This window comes from Vespa velutina, chromosome 8 (assembly GCF_912470025.1).
Source record: "Vespa velutina chromosome 8, iVesVel2.1, whole genome shotgun sequence".
NCBI classification, from domain to species: domain Eukaryota; kingdom Metazoa; phylum Arthropoda; class Insecta; order Hymenoptera; family Vespidae; genus Vespa; species Vespa velutina.
In genome coordinates, this window is record NC_062195.1 from 6,614,601 (window position 1) to 6,638,381 (window position 23,781).

The 23,781-nt window shown below is 30.6% G+C and overlaps 2 protein-coding genes and 1 long non-coding RNA gene across 5 annotated transcripts in view; all 3 read left to right on the top strand.

The window, feature by feature from the left end:
• The window catches only part of LOC124950859, a 69,573-nt gene extending 59,680 nt beyond the window's left edge, over positions 1-9,893 (top strand). Inside the window, exons 3-8 of the mRNA XM_047498257.1 lie at positions 8,591-8,680; positions 8,935-8,997; positions 9,071-9,136; positions 9,277-9,318; positions 9,517-9,624; positions 9,734-9,893. Of these exons, the coding sequence (XP_047354213.1) occupies positions 8,591-8,680; positions 8,935-8,997; positions 9,071-9,136; positions 9,277-9,318; positions 9,517-9,624; positions 9,734-9,871 (507 nt within the window). The 3' untranslated portion in view covers positions 9,872-9,893. The remainder of the gene's footprint in view (positions 1-8,590; positions 8,681-8,934; positions 8,998-9,070; positions 9,137-9,276; positions 9,319-9,516; positions 9,625-9,733) is intronic.
• A 2,776-nt stretch (positions 9,894-12,669) lies between these two features.
• LOC124951073 lies at positions 12,670-14,097 on the top strand. 3 transcript variants are annotated; one of them, XR_007101513.1, is made up of 2 exons: positions 12,670-12,858; positions 13,337-14,097. It is a non-coding gene; the product is annotated as an uncharacterized LOC124951073 (long non-coding RNA). The 3 variants fall into 3 exon arrangements; XR_007101511.1 differs by having other exon boundaries at positions 13,360-14,097; XR_007101512.1 differs by having other exon boundaries at positions 12,778-12,809; positions 13,360-14,097.
• Positions 14,098-14,390: 293 nt separating this feature from the next.
• Positions 14,391-22,242, top strand: LOC124951072. The gene is made up of 3 exons (XM_047498852.1): positions 14,391-14,730; positions 16,010-16,142; positions 21,043-22,242. The coding sequence occupies exons 1-3, from the start codon at positions 14,508-14,510 to the stop codon at positions 21,212-21,214; spliced, it is 528 nt and encodes a 175-aa protein (XP_047354808.1). The 5' UTR covers positions 14,391-14,507; the 3' UTR covers positions 21,215-22,242.
• The last annotated feature ends 1,539 nt before the right edge of the window (positions 22,243-23,781 follow it).

Sequence of the window (23,781 nt, forward strand, 5' to 3'; positions counted from 1 at the left end):
CCATATGGTGGAAATATGGAAACGGTGGATATAATTGAAGAAGGGGAGAAAAAAAAGAACAATTAATTAAAGAAAAGAAAATCGTAAGGTGGGGTCGAAATCGTGACAAAGTGCAGGGATGTGGAAACCACTCAAATTAATTTCAAGTCAAAGCATATTCTTTCGATTTGACGTGTTCCTAACCGAGCGACATACATATATACGTACGTCGAATAAGAACTGGTCCGAGCCACCAAGCTCGGCAAGAAAAATAAGGAAGCAACTATATAGAATGGGTGGCACCCTCATAGCTAGAATTCGTGTAACACCCTCGATTCCATTCCTGGTTATACTTTCCGTACAATGCTCTTCCTTACGCTTCGCTGATCGACGACTGACAGGAGTCCCATGACACTTGCACACCAACATTGTACGGAACGATTCAAAAACACGATGGTACGTATCGGATCTAACTCAACCTACCCCTACCCTATCCCACTATACCCCATCTCACCCTAACCCTCCTTACCTCTCCACCGGTCATGCTCGATAGGTGCGGAAATTCTGTCAACTCGAGTGACAGCAACCCGAGGCAAGTGTCCTTCTCTTAAATCTACTTTAGCCCCTATCTCCTTTTCAGGGATCCTGTCGCTTGCCCTTTCTTTTTGTTCTGATTTGTTTTTTTTTTTTTTTTTTTTTTTTTTTTTTTTTTTTCTTAAACGAAAGATTCGAACGATTACGTACTTACAATTTCCTTTTACGTTTCGAATTGTCCTAGGAATGATATTAAATCGTTTCTTAACGCGTTAATAAATAGATATATATATTTATATTCAGAAACAGAAAGAAAATTACATATATATATATATATATATATCGATCCGATAAAATTTATATTTATCTCTCGTTCTGTTAAATATTAATTTATCCATTAATTAAATAATTATTCGAATTATTATTCAATTTATTATTTATTCATTTAGTAATGAATTTAAACAATGATATTTTAATTATTTATATATATACACATATATATATATATATATATATATATATATATATATATATAGAGAGAGAGAGAGAGAGAGAGAGAGAGAGAGAGAGAGAGAGAGAGAGAGAGAGGTTAGTGTTATGTATTACTAAAACAAATTTGTAAATTGTAAAAGAAACAGAATTAGATATTCCTATATATCGTTTAGACATACACTATTAGATTTCCCTTCACATCTCTCATGAATTTCTTTCAAAGTCACTCAACTTTTGATTTAAATCCTGACGATTTTTCTACGTATCACTGTCCTATGATTATTAAAGAAATGTAAATTAAATCGTTATTGGTCTAAACGATCTAATAATAGCCTTACTACGATAATAAATAATAATAATTTTATCACGTAGAATGAATTTGATTGTTCGTAATTTTTACGAATGAAAAAAAGAAAATAAAAATATCATAAAGGAAAAATATAAAGTGTTCGTGTTTTGTCAATTTTGAGATTCATCGGTACGCTCCTTTTCGGGCGGCGATTACATCTTTATGGTTTTATAACGGCTCATGCACGAGGGATTTGTATTTGCGGTTCGATCGAATGAAGAAGAAAAGGAGATTCGCGTTTCCCGTGCGATCTCGTTTTTCATCCCCTTTGCATTTCTTCTTTATTGTTGCTTGGTAGTTTATATTCGTGCGAGAGCGCGCTTGTTTGTTTACATACGTATGCACGTATATACGTACGTACGAATTACATAGATACGTTCTATGTAGATAATTCGTGTGCTCTTACAAAGCAAGTTCGCTTTATCATCACGAATACGAAACAACGAAGAAGAAGTCTTACGGCCCCCTCTCTTTGCCATGGGGGATTTCGTGTGTACACTTATTTCATGCTCGGCGAAACATCAAGATTCGAAAGAGGTGTTCCTCATTCTTTTCTCTTTTTTTTTTCTTCTCAATTTTTCTTATTGTTGTTTCCTTACTTTTCCTTTCCTTTCCTTTCTTCCCTTTATTTTTATTTTCTTTTTCTTTTTTTTTTTTTATTTCCTCCGTGGGAGCAACGTAGAAATGTACGCGAATTCTCGTAAAAGCTTATAAGCGTCGACAATGGAGCGACGAAATTTTGTTCTATTATTTGATTTACTTGTGAAAAAAAAAGAACGAAAGAAAGAAAGAAAGAAAGAAAGAAAAGATGGTTGCAAATCAAAGAGCTTTTCCTCGAAGCCTTCTCTCTCTCTCTCTCTCTCTCTCTCTCTCTCTCTCTCTCTCTCTCTCTCTATCTATCTCTCTCTTTCTTATATTTAATATGTATTTTCTATAAAGAAAGGAATAGGATGGATACAACAAAGTAAAGTAAAATTTAATTCTTTGCGTTGTGAAAGGTCACCATTGATATCTGACAGTTCGTTTAATTGATAAAACAAATCAGTGAGAAATGTTATAATCGAAAAGAAACATATCAGAATATAGTATATATATTTTTAAATATAATAACAGAATGTATATTTTTATATGGCGGAGATATATATATATATATATATATATATATATAAACAAAATAAAAAGAAAAAAGGAAACACTGCAAATCAAAAAATACAATTAAGAAATATTTTTCTTTTATTATAGCATTATCAAAAAATATAGCATTTAATTAGAAAATATAACTAAACAAAAAGATTTTTATATGGCGAGATATCAAAAGCAAAAAAAGACAAATAAAAAAATAAATAGAAAAAAAGATAGAAAAGGAAAATTAAATCGGAGCTTTGATAGAGGACAAATTACAAAAAAAAAAAAAATTAAAATACAATTAAAATAAAATTAAATTATAAAAAAAAAAATTTTTAATAAAAAAGAAAAAGAAAATATAATTAAAGAAAATATAATTAAATGAGAAAATAAAATATTAATTTATATAGAAAATATATTACTATAATATACAATAGCAAGTATAAAGCTTTAAAGAGATGAATCTGTCTCCCCATTTTTTTTTCTTTTTTCTTTTTTTTTTTTTATCTTTCTCCTCTTCTGTGAACTTTTTAACGAGATATAAGTATTAGCAGGAGAGTAATAGAATAAAACCTTCCGCCTCTCTCTCTCTCTCTCTTTCTCTCTCTCTTTGTCATATCGTTGATCCGCATGGGATGATCCAATGGTTGATCACATTTCGAAACGGTTCCTCCCTGTTTTTTTGTCATGCAATGCACTTGCAGTACCGGGAAACGAAAAGGGACAATATAGAAAGTAAGTACTCGACAGAGGAATGCATTTCTATATACAAAAGGCGCGTGCAGGTAGTATAGGTTGACGGTTGCTTAAGAGATGCCTCGCTGACGCTTTTCTCTCGTTAATGAATTCCTCTTTATGCGAACGAATAATTGGTACCTCGCATTATTCTCAATCAGCGCTACTGTCCTCGCTTACTGCGAGGAGACAAAGAGAAACAAAGACAGAGAGATAGGGAGAGAGGATAGAGAGAAAAAGAGAAAAAGAGAAAAAGAAAGAGACAGAGAGAAGATGCGCAGAAAAACCGCAGCGAAAAGTGCATCAGCATGGAGCTTTGCTGATTTACAAGGAGTCGCTGGGCGAGGAAGGGCATTAATATTCGTGACGGAATATTAAACCACGAGCGTCAATGGGCGAGCTTCAAAGGGATTTTACTGGGCATCGAGAGAGAAGCGAGAACCGAAGCGTGAGAGGAAGAGAAAGAAAGAGAAAAAGAGACAGAGAGAGAGAGAGAGAGAGAGAGAGAAAAGACGGAGGGTGGTAAATAAGGGAGATAAAGATAGATGTTCCTATCAAGATTATGAGATTCTCGTTAAGTGTCACGTGTAAAGAGTTCTTTCATATATTGTATTATAATGCCTATGTATATATGTCGCTTATATACTTGTCTCTCGACGTTTATAAAATATCTTCGAGATAAAGGATGAAAGTTATATCGTAATTTTCTGACTTAACGCATGTAACTAAGTAACTGGTTGGTTTTTTTTATTTATTATTATTATCTTGACCAATAATCGACGTCGAAATTTTTTATTACTTTATATCAGAATGAAGAAAGTAAGATCAATATATTACTTTTCTAATTAATTTATCTGTCCATTATTTAAACATTTTTTTCCAATTAAATAATAAAAAATTCTTCATCGTTATTCCATCTAATATAGATATTATAAATAATATAATCATATGTATACGTCTACATAGATATACATAAGTAAGTTTCTAGTCTTATTATTGGTTTTATCGAAAACGAGAAGGCTTCGATCTGACAGTTATATTCTTTTTATCGTAAAAAACGAACGAACGAACGAAGACGAGAAAGACGAGAAAGACGAGAAAGACGAGAAAGACGAGAAAGACGAGATGATGAGAGTAAAGCAAAGTGAAGCAAAAGCAAAGGCAACGTCTTTGTGAGTCACATAGTCAACGAGGTACAACATCGTGCGATCGGCGTGAAACCGACTGAGGATAGAAGGTACTACGTAGGGAGGATGGAGACAAGATGGAAAATTGGTTGCTCACCGAAAACAGGATAACGGTGGTATAGTCCTGTTACTAGAACGCGAAGGATATGATGTGAGTGCGACGAGGATGGATAAACTTGAGACAGAAAACGAAGTTTAATGTGTATGAGAGAGATAGATAGAGAGAGAAAGAGAGAGAGAGAGAGAGAGAGAAGAAGAGAGAGAAAGAGGGGAAGAGAGAAAAGCTGAAATTCTACGGCAAGCAATAGCATCGGGACATAATCGATTTGCAGTGAATTCATCCGTAATTCGACTCGTGTTCAGTGTGACTAGAAAGACTCCCTTTCTCTCTCTCTCTCTCTCTCTCTCTCTCTCTCTCTCTCTCTCTCTCTCTCTCTCTCTCTATCTCTCTCTCTTTTGCAGGCAAGCACGCAACGTGACGGCAAAGGCGCCAGCGGAGCGAGAAATTACTCATCGTTCTGATTGAGGTTAATTAATTAGATAATTAAGTCTCTCCCCGCAGAACGAGCCAAGAGATCACGGAGCGAGCTACGATGCGAGAGAACGGATGTTCTCTCTCTCTCTCTCTCTCTCTCTCTCTCTCTTCTTTCTAAAACATGACGCTCTTTTATCTTCTAAGAAAAAGAGAAAAAGGGGAAAAAAAGAAAAAGAAAAAATAAAAAGAAAAAATAAAACCCTTATTCTCTTTATTTTATTAATTATCTTTCCAATAAGTCAACGATCTTTCAATATATATATATATATATATAATACTTAAGTAGATATTATTTAACAGAGGAAAAGAGAGAGAGATAGAATGAGAGAGAGAAAGAGAGAGAGAGAGAGAGAGATCGTAGAAAATTCGATGAGATAGCATATTTTCGAATATCTCTCTACTTATCTATCCGTACGGATTAAAAATCAATTCGAGCTTTCAAATCGATAAAGGAACCCAAAGAAATATGGGATATTATTTAAGCGTTGTACGAGAAAAATGCATCGAACTATGAGATAAGCGATTTTGGGTCAGAGATAAGGGAAACTACATATCGGCGATTTCCTTCTTCAATCACGGACGTTCGAGTTTACGAGCGGGACGAAAAAGGTTTTGGGATTACGGTGAAAGAGAAAAAGAGAGGAACAAAGAACAGAAAGAAAGAAAGAGAGAGAGAGAGAGAGAGAGAGAGAGAGAGAGGGAGAGAGAGTAAAAGAAAGAAAGAGAAAAGGATAGCAGTTGTTATTTTTCTGGAAGAAATCCTGAACGTATAGAATGAATCTGATTTTTGCTCGATAGACAAGGATACTCTCAATAATCCCTGTCCATCTCTCTCTTTCTCTCTTTCTCGTTCTCTCTCTCTATTTCTCTCTCTTTCTTTTTCTATCTGAAATACACAAAGCCCGACAATTTCACCCTACAAAACAACGCACCCTCTCTCTCTTTCTCTCTCTCTCTCTCTCTCTCTCTCTCTCTCTGTCTCTATCTATCTATCTGTCTCTGTCCTCGCCTTTCCACCCTTCGATATGTAACTGACGTTTTTGACGCGTCAAGTGGTGGGTCTCTCCTTGCTCCTGTCTCCGTCCTCGCCATTCCAATGGGATGCGTTATCGGCTACTGTTTTACATAAACATTTCTCTTACCGAGGGTTGGTTGGCCATCAACGAAGAAGAATAAGTAAAGCCGGTCGTCGTTCTGTTTGGAAGTTGAATATGTAGATATATATATGTATATTTATACCTTTACATATACCAACTGAGAAAGAGATATACATAACTATGAAAAGGAGGGAGAGAACATAGGACCGAGATTCCTCTAAGTGATCTCGAGTGTTTTCGCAGTTGATTCGTCGCGACTACACTTCGAATCCACTCCCTTTTCCTCAGTCCTAACACCGTCCCAACCCCTTCCCTTGCCCGGTCTCTCTTTCTCTTTCTTTTATAACGGGCAAAGCTTTTTAAGCTCGGTTTAATCCAAGCCTCAGGCCTCATTTTGCCTAACTTCCTATTTAGTTAACCTACCCCTGCTCCTTCCGAGCTGGGAACCGGCAAGTGGCTTCGTTTGAACCGATCGAATATACCTTTTCTCTCTCTCTCTCTCTCTCTCTCTCTCTCTCTCTCTCTTTCTCTTTTTCTTAGTATCTCTTTCTAGCTTATATATCTATGGTTTGCCTTTCATGTGCTAATCCCCGTTTATTTAATCGAATGCTAATAATAAACGTCGACGAATCGTCGGAGCTCTTCTCGCGTGGAAAACTTCAGCCTGGATTAGCCTCCGAGCTCATTCGAAAGGACACGCTAAAGGGGGATGACGGTGGACGAATATATATATGTATGTATGTATGTATATGTATATATATTCGACGAAGTATACCACCTTGTTTGCCTAATGGCTCGTTTCAAGACTTTTAATATCTCCTCGACCGAGACTTTACACCCCACGTGTGTATCGCATTACTCGTTCGCTATGTCTCTCTTCTGTTTGTTCTAAAGCAAAGGGTCTCGCTTTTCTCCATTCGTGTTTTAAGTTTAAACGATTTTATGTTATATCGTAAAATATTATTAGAAGTACATGTAGAAATTTTCATTGAAAGAATTTATGTATATATCGATCCTATAAGATTTATATTTATCTATCGTTCTATTAAATATTAATTTATCCATTAATTAAATAATTATTCGAATTATTATTCAATTTATTATTTATTCATTTAATAATGAATTTAAACGATGATATTTTAATTATTTATATATATAAATAAATAAATAATTAAAACATCATATATATGTAATATATATATATATATATATATATATATATATATATTTATATATATATATATATATATATATATATTTATATATATATATATAAAACTACTAATATATTTTGTTTTCATTTCTTCAATGATAATAATAAATTCACAAAGCAATGTCAAATTGTAAAACTATAAAGTTCATTGAATTGACTAAGACAATTGGAATCTTCATAAATTATACGCGATATACTTTATGAGAATACGATAATAAAAAGCAGTCGGAGTGTTTTTAATTTCGAATAACTCGCACGAGTACTTTGATTAATGGGCCGTGATGATAATAATAAGGTAATAATTTACAAATCTTAGAGCACATTACGTATCAGTAGCGATTTCACGTCGATGTTATCAACGACGGCTTTCTTCTTATCATTCTCGTTATCGATTCGACTCTTGTTCTGTCTCGACTTCTGTTATTGCGTTATGCGACGATCGATAATCGCAATATTAATTCGACTGACAAGAATTTTAAACGAGAAAGTTGATTTTTTAACCTTTTTAACCTTTAAAAAATGATATTAGTTCGCGAAAGCATTTTAATCTAAGCAAAATTTTTTATTCGATAAAACTTAATTCGAAAAAGTTTTAATGAAATATCATTTTATACGGGGGATATTATTCATTCGATATTATTTTATTATTTATTTATTAATAAAATTTTTATATTTATTTATTAATAAAAATCTATTTATAATTAAATAGATTCTTTAACAATTTATTTATCACAATGTATCATGTATGTATATACACATATACACATACACACACACTCATATATATATATATATATATATATATATACATGCACACACGAATACGAAATTGTAAAAATATCAAAATTATTTTTTTACAAAATATTACTTATTATATTATATACTATATATGTGTATATTATATAATGTATATAATATAATGTATTATACATATTATACTGTTACTATGAATATTGTCAATTTACCTTTAATTGCAAGATCGATTGTTCGTTATCGATAAGAAGAGAAAAAGACGTCGAGGATCGTCGAAATTTTTGTCCTTTCGATCGTAAAAAAGTTTCTATCTTCTCGATTTATCTAATTCCCCATTCTTTTTCATTTCTCGCTGATGGAGCACCTCGAAGATGTCTTCACAAAGATTGTTGGCGCAATTAGTAAGATCATATCCGATTTTGAAACACCTTAATATTTATGATCGACAGGTAATCTTTTTTCAAGAGAAAATAATTTAATAAAACAAGAAAGAAAGCAAAGAGAGAGAAAGAGAGAGAGAGAGAGAGAGAGAGAGAGAAAAGAAAAAAAGAGACGAATCAAATGTAATATCTTCGTTTGTTTTTTTTTTAGTCTTTCATACGTGTCTATGTTCTAGACAATGTCATCATTTGCATATTCATATACATCTTGCTTTACATCGCACTTTGGTATGCTAACAAAGTAAGATATTTGTATAATTAATTCACAACTTATAATAATATAATACATAATATATCTTTCATTTGAATCTAATAATATAAAAAAACAATTAAAATGGAATTAGAGTATCGTTTATTATTATATTATCCTTATTTATATTATTATTAATATTATTATTATAATATTATCATTATTATCATCATTATTATTATTATTTTTGTTGTTGTTATTATTATTATTATTGTTATTATTACTATTATTATCTTCCTTAAAAGGTGATTCAGAGAATTAAAAAATCCAATGAAGATCTATCGGTCATCCTTAAAGAGAATCAAATGGTATGAATTACAAATGAATATTAATTGTTACAAAATTATAAACATTAATTTTATATAAATTGACTTATATTAGAAACTGGATGATCTCATTACGTTAAAGAAAAAGAAGACCGAGTATGAAGAAATTATAGTGAAGGCGGTCAGTGATCCGTCATTAAAAAATTATTATTATTATTATTATTATTATTATTATTATTATTATTATTATTATTATTATTATTATTATTATTGTCATTATTATTATTATTATTATTAATATTAATATAAAAAGTTTTACAGAAAGGTACGCAAAAGGTGACTACTGAACAATTGGAAAGCGAGGTAAGAATATTATTAAAATTATATATCAAATAAATAGGATAAAAATATTTTAATAATATTTTTATCGTAAGATGAAGAAGCTCAGTACGGAATTATTAGCAGCCACGTATAAGATGAACGAATTAGAGAAAGTCGTCGAAAAAGTAATTGAAACTAAGCTTGTACAGCGATCGTTATTAAATCTCAGATGATTTTCAGTGCGAGCGCACGCAGAGATGCTGCATTCTGTCGACTGACGTCGGAATTCGAGAAATTGAAAATGGCGAAGAAGACGAGGCAATGGGTGAACCATTTGGGAGAATCAAAGTTAATACAAATTCCACATTCTCTTACGATACTCATAAGAATTTTAATACACGTTTTGTAATGTGAATATTTTCTTATCTTTCTTTTTTTTTTTTTTTTTTCCATTAAGATTCTCGAACCCTCTTTCCCACCACCCATGCCACCCGAACCCCCACCTAGAAAGTATGGGATCTTTGCTAGTCGACCATTCAGTGGACCAACTCCTGAAATCACAATCGCAGCGCAAAATAAAATCGGATTCAAATAATGGCATTTTATTCGGTGAAATTTATCCGTCAACAAAATCGTCTCAACGTTCTCTCTCGCATAGTAATTTATTTAAAAGAAAGAAAAAGAAACAAATGTAATCATTTGCATTTTTTAACGTTAAAATAATTGTCATAGAAAAAATTAAAAAAATATTATCCGCATGGAGAAACTTATCGGTGAATGAATGAATATAGATATAGAAATAGAAATGAAAGATGGAATTATATTTATTGACGAAACCGCAGGTCTGTTTGTTAATCTAAAGAGAATTATCGTGGATTTTAAATTACTTTGTTTCAACGTTCATTAAAGCTAATTAGAAATTTAGTAAAAAGAAAGTCTCCAATGTTAATGACATGTTTCTATATATGTATGTCTACTAGTAACTTACTCTTACATATACATATATATATATATATACATAGATTCTAACAAACTAAAATCAAACGATCTTCCTTGTTGTTATTCGAAGCACGACACATCTTGTATGTAGGTTAAAATAGAAAATAAACGAGATGTGTTTATAACACCACCGTTGCACGTTTCGTATCGTTTCAAACTATTATAATCTGATTCGTCTAATTTTCTATTCACGAACAAGCAAGAAATAGATATAAATTCTTTCAATTGGGAGTTCACCTTAGCTTTTCTGCTTTCTTGATTTCCAGCTGATAGGCGGGTGTCCATTCAACATGCTGATCTACGGGATATGGAAAAAAAGAAATCGTCTTAGTCGTTATCGTTATCTGTGTCACATTCTCATTGAAATGTAACTCTACGATTTGTAACATATATGAAATTTCCCTGATATACATCAAGAATTTTAAATCATTTACAAGATCTCTATTATAAATTAGACGGAGTTTTATAAATTCTATGTAACTTTCTAAATTATCGAAATATATATATATATATATATTTTTTTTTTCTAGAAATTTTTATCCTCAATACAATATTCACTTAATTTTAATCTTTAATCGTTTTTTAAAATTCATAATTAATTATTTCCTCGTATAACATATCATTAATTAATTATTTAATTATATTTTAACGTACGATCCTTAATGGGAAATGTCTAAAAGAAATTAATCGAAAAAAATTAAAAGCTTTTTTTTTAATGAATATACTCATTGATCTTTAATTAATTATGACTCTGATAAGATTATTTCTATTGAAAATTTTATCCATTGGAATTAAACGAACTAAATCGTATGTATATTTTCGTGCGTGACTATTTTCATTATAATCGTGGTTTCTTAATACGATTACGAGATAAATTAATTATACGCGTATTACTTCTCTTACAAAACAATACTTTCTCTCATGTCCTATTATGTATAAACAAATTAATAAGTTCATTTGATTCTGACATGCGTCAAATATTTTTTTCGTGTCATCGAAAATTATTTTTTGTTTAAGAATTTCGACATTTTTACTTTTGCAATAAATTAAATTATAATTATAATATATATATATATATAAAATATGCAAAAACTTTAACAACGCTATGTTTAATATTAATTATATTATATTAAATAATAAAAGATAATTATTATGAAAATAAAGATATATTGTTAAAGGAATTTAAAAATTATATTCAAGTTTTATTAAATTTGTTAAAGTAAGAGTACATTAATTACAAAGTTAAATCTTTAAAATATTCTTTAAATGAATGATCTGTCTATATTTATTAAGTAAATAATACTAGTCGTAACATCAGACTACGTAGATCGCTGAATTATAAAAAAATTTGTTGATCAAACAAATTGTTAGACCATGAACAACAGTTGAACGGCTTGTGTTACACGTTTAAAAGAAGAAAAAAGATAAATCATCAATGCGAAAAAGAAAAAAAAAAATGAAAAGAATGTCGGATAATGCCTAAGATTATGTTGAGAAATTTTACTTAGGTCAACACAAATTTCATTAAATACCGCTGTTTCGATACAATATATTGACAGAACCAAGTGAATGTTTATTTTATACATTTTTAATCGTCCATAACTGAAATATGGATGCCTAATCCCATATCATTGTACCAAGGTAAAATCACTTTAATATTTTTTTTTATATTCCTTTGAACAACTATAAAAAATGAATTATAAAATCAATAAGACTTGTTTTCAAGATAAATCTAGATATTCTCCTTATTATACCGAAATTCCATCGATATTTAACACACACACACACACACACACACATATATATATATATATAAATTTTGAGACGATTTTTAATTCTAATTTGAAATAATTTAAATTAAAAAAAAAAAAAAAAGAAAGAAAGAAAAAAAGAAATGAAGAAGAGAAAAAAATTAAATCTAGAAATTTATATTAATATTAAATTTAATAATAAACTTTTGTTTCTCTTTAAACAACAAATCTAAAAGTCTAATATTAAATTAATTTGATATTTCTGTTTCAACTGTCGAGATATGTATTTATATACTCGACTCGCGATGATAATAATAGTTCATTTTTTGGATTTCCGCCCAAAAAAAACGTAGACGTTATAAGAGAAATTGATGCATACGTAAACGCACATGCATATATATGTAAACACGTATATATACATGTATACATTCATTTATACATACATACATATATATATACATAATATATATATATATACATATATATACATATATATACATATATATACATATATATACATATATATACATATATATACATATATATACATATATATACATATATACATACATATATACGTGTGTATGTGTGTGTGTATATATATATTTATATAAATGACTATAGAATGGAATGGTGGAGCCGCAGAACTGCAACATGAGGCGATCGAATCGCGTAGACTCGCGGGCGAATGTCCAACTTTCACTGACAACTCGTTAGGTTCGTAGCCGTGGTTTCGAATCATTCACAGTCATCTCGTGACTTCGGTAGATCGCGGTAACGCCGGTACTCTCTGTTGATTTCTCCCTCGTTAATCCATGAGAATTTTCTTTTCGTAACTATCTTATTCACTTTTTCCTTTTATTCTTTTTTTTTTCTGTTTTCTTATTATCTTTTTTTCGTGCTTTTTTTTTGTTTCTTTTCTTGTTTTTTTTTTTTTTTTTTTTTTTTTTTTTTTTTTTTTTTTTTTTTTTTTTTTCATTAAAGCAATGATCCTGGCAGTGACAAAATATTATTTCCAATGAAACTTTTTTAACAAACTAAATGATCGTTGATCATGCTTATATATAAATCGTAAATTTTCCATTCATTGTCAATAAATTATTCATTGCCAAGATTTCCGTACATTTATACATGTGTATATATATATATATACATACGTATGTACGTTGATACATATATACTTACATACATCATACATACATATATATATATCGCACATGTATATATACACAAGTATGTAAATATCTGTTATCAAACGTTTTATCGAAAAATAAGAATTTGTATTTAATCGTCGAATAATATTCGTAAAGGTAAATTCTCATTTCTTTGATAGATGATCGTCGCAATAGAAGTTATTCGAAATTCGTGAGTTTAAATTATAATCTCGATCGTTCGTGAAAAGTGTGATAGATCAAGTGATCGGTTTATTCTATTTCAGTGTTATTTCGACGATATATAAAAGAAAAGAGAAAAATAAACTGTACGTTTATCGTTGACATTGAAATAAAAAAATTTTTGATAGAAGGAGAGAAAAGGAGAAAAAAAAGAAGGAGAGAAAGAGAAAGAGAAACAAAAAGAAAGAGAGAGAGAGAAAAAAGAAAAAAGAAAAAAGTGAAAAATATATTATCATATTTTGGAAAGCACCAAGTATAAGTGTCTCAAAAGAAAGTGATAATTTAAAAGGGAGTGAGAGTTTTAGTTCGTTCTCAAGGTCAACCTCCTCTTCCTTATCTCCTCGTTCGCATACTCGACAGAATATATACTTATTTCGAACTTACTCTTTTGCTAAGATATTGTTTTACAGTTCATAAATCTCAAATAACTATTATACATCGTCGATGCATACAATACACATACATGTGGATGCATACGATACGTACATATATTAAAGTTCGCAAAGTGTTAATGAAAGGAAAAGAAAAAAAAAAAGAATAAAAAAGAGAAAAAAGAAATGGGTTAAGGTTTTTCATTCATTTGCGTTAATATGCAAAAATCACGTACGTGAGCGTTCGGAACGTTATCATATTACCGATAAAATTTATTGAATAAAAGATATCGGATTTATTCGAAAGAAAGAATTTAGTAAGTAATAATAATCTACGTTAAATCAAACGGAATAAAAAGATTCGATTAATTTTACAATACGAATTATCTTTCGTTTTATTTTTCGTATGGGAACAGGAATAACTTTAGATAAAAAAAGTTTCAGAAGAGTTCAGCTTTATTTTTTGTTATATATATATATATATATATATATTTTTTTTTTTTTATTTTCTTTCTTTCTTCAATTTCTTCTTTTTCGTTTTCATTTTTGTCCTGTTCCTTCATTGTTTTTTTGTTCTTCTCTTTTTCTTTTTTTTTTTCTTTTTCTTTTTCTTTTTCTTTTTATTATCATCCATCGTATTTTTCCCTTCGTGACTTTCTTTTCTTTCTTTCTTTCTTTATTTTTTTTTTCCGTCTTTCTAACGAACAAAAATCAATATGGTTTTTGACGCGAGCACGATACGGCTGGTAATACTCTTATGTGTGACTTTATATCTACACGCCGGAGACTATAGTACCTTTATACCTTCAATATTTGCCAAAAACGTGGATAAGAATGATACAGATTCTAACAAAGGACCGATAGGTCCACCGATAAAAGGATCTAAAGAAATATTAACAATTGACTTTACGACGAAAAAGGAAACCGAGAAGGACAATGGTAAATAACAATTAAACGTTAAATATTTATTTTATTCAAGAAATTTACAATAATTTCATAAATTATTTAAATGGAAAACGAAACGTGTTTTATCACATATTAAACGTAACCAACGACATAAATGAACATGAACTTTTGATTGATTCTAAAATCAAAACAATCTCCTTGAACGCGTTATAATTTATAGATTTTTTTTACAATTTTTAAATTTCCCAAAGATATTTCATTCAAAGATATTTTCTTTTTCTTTCTTCTTTTTCTTTTTTTTTTGTTTTTTTTGTTTCTTTTCTTAATAAATATAATATTTTGGAGATATTAATCGTCTTTTCTTAAATGTGATTAATTCTAAAGAGATATCTAATATACTTTTAAATTGCTTATTGTTTAACGACACTTTCATTGAATTAATGAAACTTTGAATTATTAATTTACTTTTAATATTAATAAAGCGTATAAATACGTTTGTAGTTTCCAAAAAAAAATTTGATTTTATATTTTTCGCATTGCTGGGATTAAGTCTCACTCAGATCCAGATTTCTTACTTACCTTGCACTTACTATTCAATAGCTCCCGCGTATCTTTCGATGCACGTGAATAGTCATTTCACTGTAGAAGAAAATGTTATTCGAAAGTCAAGCATAGTGAAATGTTCCGAGACCGAATCCTAATAATCAATTTTATAAAATATATTCATTAGGCATTAATGAGATCCAATGAACGAATAGTAAAACAAGGTCGAATTTCAATGCGCTATTTGACTTTACGAAAGTAATATGAGGAATGTTTCACGTTTTCTTTTCTTTGTAATTATTTAATCTTTTAACTAATTAAACGATTAATTAAACGATTAATTAAGCGATTATATAAATATTATTCTAACAATTTCAATGAATAGCAAATTATATTTATATTTTTTTAGATACTAATAATCAATGACTCTTGTATCTAGGAAAAATATATATATATATATATATATATATATATATATATAGTAATATATATATAGAATATATATAGTAATATATAGAAATATATATAGTAATATATATATAGAATAAAATTTTACACAATATTTATTTTATTCGATTATTATTGACGATCGTAAAATAATATATCGAGCTCACAAACGAAACGGCATTGTGTTCAGTAGCTACGTACACGTTTTCTAAACTCGATATTCTGCTTTCACTCGTACGATAGATCGATATTCCAAGGTCTATTACTAAGAACAATACAATTTCGTAAAAATGATTACAGGATAATGATCTTCGATTTCCAGGTATCACAAGACGGGCCAAGATAATGACAACAATCAAGACTGCCTGCCTGCCAAAACTCATTTGCGAATTGACGTCTTCGGTTCATCAGGATCAATTAAGCGAAATGGAACGTTCACTGTTGAATTTGATTCGGTAACAAATTATTTGAAAAATTTCGTTCCATTAATCTTATATATTGTCTTCTTCTATGCAAATCAATTCGGAGAGGTGTAAGAGAGGGGGAGGGGAAGGAGGAGGTAAATAGTTCATAAGATAATTCCGTCGTTTTGTAATTCAATGGATTTTATTAAGTCGTTTTGATTAAGATCAAAAACGTTAAGTATAAAATTGTATAACATTACGATTTGATGTTTCACAGTTTCACGATTCTACCTCGTTGAAATCTTGCGTGTTTGTTCACGTATGTATATTTATATATATATATATATATATATATATATATATATATATATACATAGGTTGACTAAATATCGCGTGCCGTCTGGAAGATCGCTTACCGAGATGTCGTGCGAACGATATCGAGACTTAGATATACATACCTCGCAAGAGTAAAGCCCGAGTTTAATCTCGCGCCCATAATTATTCCGTCTACTACGAGGCAAATGCAAACCCTAGACTTGTGCATTTTCATCATCGGATATTCTACTATAAAACTACTTTCACGACTTTCGATCGTTCCATTCACCGAGATAAATCAGCACAGATATAATCAAAGGAAAGGATAATTTTTACTTCTTCAACAGTATTAATAACGTTTTACATGAATTAGAAAAAAATGGAAGTAGTAAAATAATAATTCTTAATTAAAATTAATATTCAATATAAAAAATATAACACTAAATTATCGTTTATTTTCAATCTAACTCGTAATTTAATTATACAAGTCATTAGATTACTTAATTGATTTATACAAAATTATTTAGAAATTCAATGTATTTAAATATATACATATATGTTTCTATACCATGACATATATTATACCATGACATATACTTACTTACATTTACTATACATACATATATAGTATACGGATATATACATATATATATATATATCCATATATGTATCACACACACACACACACACACACATATGTATATCAACATACATGGAGAATTGATTCGAGTAACAAAAGCCAGGAATCGTAACATGCAACTACAATTACACGGAAACGATTTTGGAAAAACAAGTGATCCTCCTCTCGGAGAGAGCGGGAATTTGAAGCCCAACCAGAGAGAGAGAGAGAGAGAGAGAGATAGAGAGTGAGAGAAAGAGAGAAAGCTACCAACGAAAATTGGATAGCGTGAGGGCGTATATGCGTTGGACGGTAGCGTAAACGCGTGCGTATTTCGCAGTTTTCTTTTTACGATCGTTCCAAGTGGAACTAGCGAAAGCTCATGATAAACGCAAACGCGTTTGCATATGTTCGTGCGCGCACGCATACAGACCCAAACGTACATACATAAAAAGATATACTTCGCATTAGTATTCACGAATAACGAAAAAGAGAATTATTCTCGAGTCGAAAGATCCGACTCATTTCATTCGGCTCTCTAATTAAGACCAAATTTATAGTAATGTTCAAAAACAAAAGGATCGAAACGTTAGCCAAATACACACGCGGAAAATAACACGAAAGAGATCGATGAATTTTCAAAAACATTAGTTTCTCGATCTTTTTTAATTTTAATCCTTTTTTTCTTTTTTTTCTTTTTTTTTTTTTTTTTCGTTTACTTCAACTTTCAATCAATACCGAGAATTGATATAAAATTTGATAATTATTTATTATGAGAAAGAAAGGAAAAGAGAGGTAAAAAAAAAGAAAAAAGAATTACTTCTCGACTCGACAGATAATAATTATCATTAATAATTTTTCGGAGTAATTATTTATAAGTATAATGAATTATTCCAATTACATTTGATTTATTTGTTTAACATCGGTTGCTCTCTGTACTTTAATTTTCTCTTACAAAAAAAAAAAATTTCATGTAAATAAATTAATCATGATAAAATAAAGAGCAATCGTTAAATAAATAATCGGATCTGTCTCTTTCTCTCTCTCTCTCTCTCTCTCTCTCTCTTTCTCTTTCTCTTATACATCTTCGAAAAAGAAATACGACGAGAAAGTTGCGTCCCTCTTACGTAAGAATCGCCGAAAAATAAAATGTGTTCCTTTCACGTGAGTCGTACAACTACGTCTGTCTTGTAATAACACTGACAAGCACTTTCCTTTTCTCTGATTATCTAATCCATCAACTTTCTCCAGTATTGCCAGAACAAACATACGACATGTAATTTATTTCTTTTGTATATCCGTCATTGCGCTTCCTAATTTCATGATTTAAATGAATTCTGTTATAGGTAAATTTTTCTTTTTTTTTTTTTTTTTTTTTTTTTTTTTTTTTTGATAAAATTTCTTTAACGAAATAAATAAGGAAAAAGGAAAAAAGAAAAAAGGGGGGAAAAAAAAAGAATCAATGTATTTTACCGATGACGCACGATCACACGAACGTTCGTCGTGTTCTCTTTAGTTCCTTTTTTTTTTCTTTTTTTTTTTTTTTTTTTTTTTTTTTCCATTATTACTTATAATAGTGATCGACGAATTAATTTCTTCCTTTTTTTCCGTAGACGATCAGATCATTTTTTTTCTTCCTATCGTAATTAATAAATAATGATTGTAACCTGGAGAAAAGTAGAAAAAAAAAAAGGAAAGAAAAGAAGATGGAGAAAGATAGTGAAAGCAATGAACTCGAAGATTTTAACGTTAACGGCGGTATCTTTAAGTACTTGCGATAAAATCTATCCATTTGCAGTAGTCTAGACGTATTGTACGTCGAGATCTTTGATCTTTCATTCTGTCGATAAAAAATCATTAAATTATTTTCGTTATAAGGTATGACTTACTATAATTAGGATAATAACGAAGATAAATAATTCAATATCCGAATATCATTTCTTTCGAAGATTAACTTTTTTTTGAGATGAAATATAATCAAAAGGAAAAAAGAAAAAAGAGAGAGAGAGAAAAAGGAAGAAAAAGACAAAAAAAAAAAAAAAAAAAAAAGAAGAAACACAAACATGAACAAATATTTTCCAAAAATTGCACAACGATCGATTCTAAAATGAAATACAATATATTCGATTGATCGAGATCTCTGCAGATTTTCCTTCTAATGAAATAAGTCGGATGAAAAAAGAAAAATAGAAAAATAAGAAGAAGAAGAAGAAGAAGAAGAAGAAGGAGAAGAAAGAAAAAAGGATAAAAAAAGGGATTTTAAAATCGTCCAAATGAACGATCATTCTCCGGTTAATGCCCTGGAAGGTGCACTTTATATTTACTTTTATGCGTACGTAAAAACGGCAAGGGAATAAGAAGAAAAAGAAAAAGGAAAAGGAAAAGAAAAGGAAAAGGAAAGAGAGGAGAAGAAAAAGGAAAACGGAGAAAACGAAAAATAAAAAGAAAATGGACGAATAAGAATGAGAAAGGAAAGCCAACAAGGAGGAGGAGGAGGAGGAGGAGGAGGAGGAGGAGGAGGAGGAAGAGGAGGAGGGCGCGTGGGACGGTTTGATTTTTATTGGGAAGAAATCGGGCTTCGGTTTAAATCGATCAAGATGGAGAGAAGAGAGTCGTAGCTAAAAAGCCGTTTTGCGTTTATTCCTTTATATTCATCCTCTTTTCTTTCCTTTTTCCTTTGGCCTTTCTCACCCTATGCTTATAGGGCACCATCGTAGGATTCTCATCGGCGAAGAAAGACTCGAAAAAGGACGATCGTAAAGGGCGCGAGGGTAGTAAGATCTTCTTCTCCTTCTCGTGAGGCCAGGAAGATCGCGTTTTCCTACGCGATCCATGCGTGACGAAACTGCCACTCTTCGTTCTTTCCTTACCATCCGCAACAACCTCACCCCCTACCCCTCACCCACCCCCTCCGCCCACAGCACATCATACCATGATACCACCCTACCACGATTACTCTCGAACCCTTCATCTTTCTCTCACGCTTTTCTCTTATGCAAAACGATCTCTTTGCGAAATCGTCGCTCGATCTTTCTCACGATAAATTCCATTTCACTTTTTCTAACGTTTCCGTTCCCCTTAACCGTGATTTTCGAAGGTAAAACCGTGATTTTATATCCCATCGAGAAGAGAATTTTTCAAGTTTGTTATTCTTTCTTCTTTCTTCTTTCTTCTTTCTTCTTTTTTTCCTTTTTTTTCTTTTTTCTTCGAAAGATTTCACGTTAAATTTCAACCGGTTAACAAAGAAAAGGTGAAAGTTAATGTTTAAAGAGGAATTGTAAAAGTTCGAACGGATTGATTTAATTTTCGGTAAGAATTTAAACGTTTATTTATTTATTTCATTTTTATTTACTTATCTACTTCCTTATGTTCTCCCATGCAAATAGATATAGGTATGTTCTGAGTATATATATATATATATATACATGTATGTATATATATGTGTATATGTATATACGTATGTATATATATATGTGTGTATGTATGTATATATATATATGTGTATGTATGTACGTATGTATATATATGTATACATATATAATATATTTATATAATGTATGGCAAGCTAGGAGAAAGGTTCGAGCGTTAACTTCCCAACGTTCCTTTTTGCCGGGTGTAACCGGACTTTATAGCGCACATTTACCGCGCACGGCATCGATATCGAAAGTAAAAGGCTACTCGCCTTGTGCCTGTTCTCTTATACGTTATGGGTTCTCAACCATTTTATTATGGGCGACCAAAATGATTACGATGGATGATTACCTTAAAAAATCCTTTTGAAATTTGTTCGATGTAATTTAAATTTTTTCATATGTCGTTATAAATAACAAAAAACTATATATATATATATAGAACTATGTATATATGTATATACATTTATATTCCTATATATAAATCTATAATTAATCGTGTGAAAAAGATTTCGATCATTCAATAATCGTTTTATCGATTTTTTCTTTGTATACGAATTATAAATATCTTATTGAAATATTTAATTAAACATTTTTTTTTTTTCAGGGACACAAGTTTGAATACGATCGCAGAAGTACCCTCGAGATATCATTTCGCGGCTCACATGGGTCAATTAATTTCTGGCGTGGAAGGACAAGGCTGCCATAACTTCTATCCTACTTGTCCTCTACCAAGTATCAGTGTACTTAACATGATGAAGAAAATTAGATTGCAATGAAAAACGAACGAATCATTGTAATTTGTTAAATTGATGCTACTCGAAGAATCTTGTGTCGCTGTGAAAGTTTTTAAAATATCTGTGATATTCTTATGATGATGTTGTTGGAAGAATGTAAATGACGTAGGAACGAATCTTTTTATCTTTTTTTTTTTTTTCTTCTTCTTCTTCTTCTTCTTTTTTTCTTTCTTTAATATTTCTTTATATTTCTTTTCTACCATTGTATAATATTTTTATCGTATGAAATTACGATCATTGTCATTAACTTGATCGTCGATTTTTCACGAGTTTCATTTTTGCGAAATATTTTCATAAAAATATTTTTATTTCATCGATCAGTATTTACTAGACAATCGTAAAAAAGATCAAGATAGCATCATAATTCGATAGGGATAAATAAAAATCAAATACGATTTTAGAAAATATTTTCACCTTGTAATACTCGAAAGATTTAAATTCGTATATCGATTTCAGACAAATTTAATAAATACTCGAGTACTTATGGCTAACGTGTATAATATTTAAGCAAAGCGCATAATATCAAGGAGATCTAACCAAAGACGAGATCGATGTAATAGATCTTCTCTTTCGCTTTACAAGTTCATTCATCCCTTTTACAACCACGTCTCTTTCATAAGTTCAATCATCCCTATTAGTCCTACTCTAACAATTATTGCGATCATACTTGAAAGATAATTCACTGTATCGCTTTACCCCGCTTTCAACGTCATTATAATCGGCCATTTAATCTGCCTTACGATACAACCGTGCGAGATAACAAGAGAGATCATTCGAGATATAGTAATTATTTCCTCCGTGACTCTTCTCGAGTCAACAATCAAAATGCTTTGTCCTTCAAAATTGAATTATGAATAGGACGATGAACATTTTCTTCAAAGATCAATCAAAAATCATATTTATACGAAATATTATTATATTTACGATGGTTAATTGAAAATATCGAAATATATAAACTTTATACTGATATATTAAACGTTAATAAAATATATTTTATAATGGAATATTATTAAATGAAAGAAGAAAATAAATTTTATTATTAAAATGAATAAAATAGAAAAATAAATAAATAAATAAATACAAATAGAAAAATAATTATAATAATTATTAATATCAAATAATTAATAATATTATAAAAATGATTAATTAAATGAATAAAGAAAAAAAAAAAGAAAATAAAATAAAATAATATTGAAGAAATCATTGTCATTAATAAATATTACACTTGTCAGATATTTCGCAAATTTCAAATGAGTAATGTAATAAAAGCTTTTCGTTTAACGTTTATCATTATTTTTCTTCAATTCTACCTTCACGTGTTTAATTTGACTTCGAGAGAGAGAGAGAGAGAGAGAGAGAGAGAACGAGATAATTTATACGAAATCATAGGCGAAGTATTCGAAAATATTCGGACACACGCTATTGGTAGTTTCAGTAAAAATAGTCGATAAGTGTTATCAAAAATTATTAGAATAATTGTTGGCGCCTTTATCGACTTAACTACGATACCAAATCACGAAACGGACGTTTTACAATGAGCTGTACGATCGTAAACGTTTTCTGGTAAGATCGTGCCAAAAGTTTCTCTCTCTTTCTCTCTCTCTCTCTCTCTCTCTCTCTTTCTCTGTTTCTTTTGGTTTAGCAGTTTATTTCGACGATATGTTTCGTTCGAGTAAAACTATCCCTAAATCACCCCTTCAAATCTTCCATTTTTATTATTTCTTTTTTCTCTTCTCTTTTCCTCTTCCTTCTCTTCTTCGTCTTTTTCCACTTCTTCTTCTTCTTCGTCTTTTCTTCTTTTTCCTCTTCTTCTTTTTCTTTTTCTTTCAAAGGCAATCCCATCGAGATCCTCGCAAAAATTATCGCAGGATATTCGGTTTATCAGAATCTCCACCTTCATTCTTCCTTCTCCTTTCGTGCCAACTTTCTACTGGTTTACGCCTTCTCTCTCTCTCTCTCTCTCTCTCTCTCTCTCTCTCTCTCGTTCTCGTTCTCGCTCTCGCTCTCGCTCTCGCTCTCTTTCAATGTTCGCTCTACAGTCTAGTGCACGATAGTCTTCCCGGTTGCACTCGCTCTCTCGCCTAACTGCCATTTCCTCGTTCCACGCTCGTTTCCAAGCTCCACTTTCCACCCATCTCATTCTCCTTTCGCCACCCTCTTCTACGATCCTCTTCCTATCGAGGAAACTACGTTCGCCCCATTAACGATCACGATCGTCGAGATTTTCAAACTGCTCCCGACTTCTTGCGAAAGTTTGATGGACGCCAAAACGCATGATCATCGTAATCGAGACGCCTTCTCGAAAGACTCGTCTTTTCTCTCTCTCTCTCTCTCTTTCTCTTTCTCTCTCTCTCTCCCTTCATTTCTTTCTGATTTTTCTTCCACTCGATATAGTAATTAATGATTCGATAGAATTACTTCGTGAAGGAAATAAAATGTCTATCGTGAAAATGTCGGTTAACATGATTTTCTTTCGATCAGTCCGGTCCCCGTTTCTTTACTTTCTCTTAACAGATATAATATTATTCTACGCACTTTCGAGAATACTC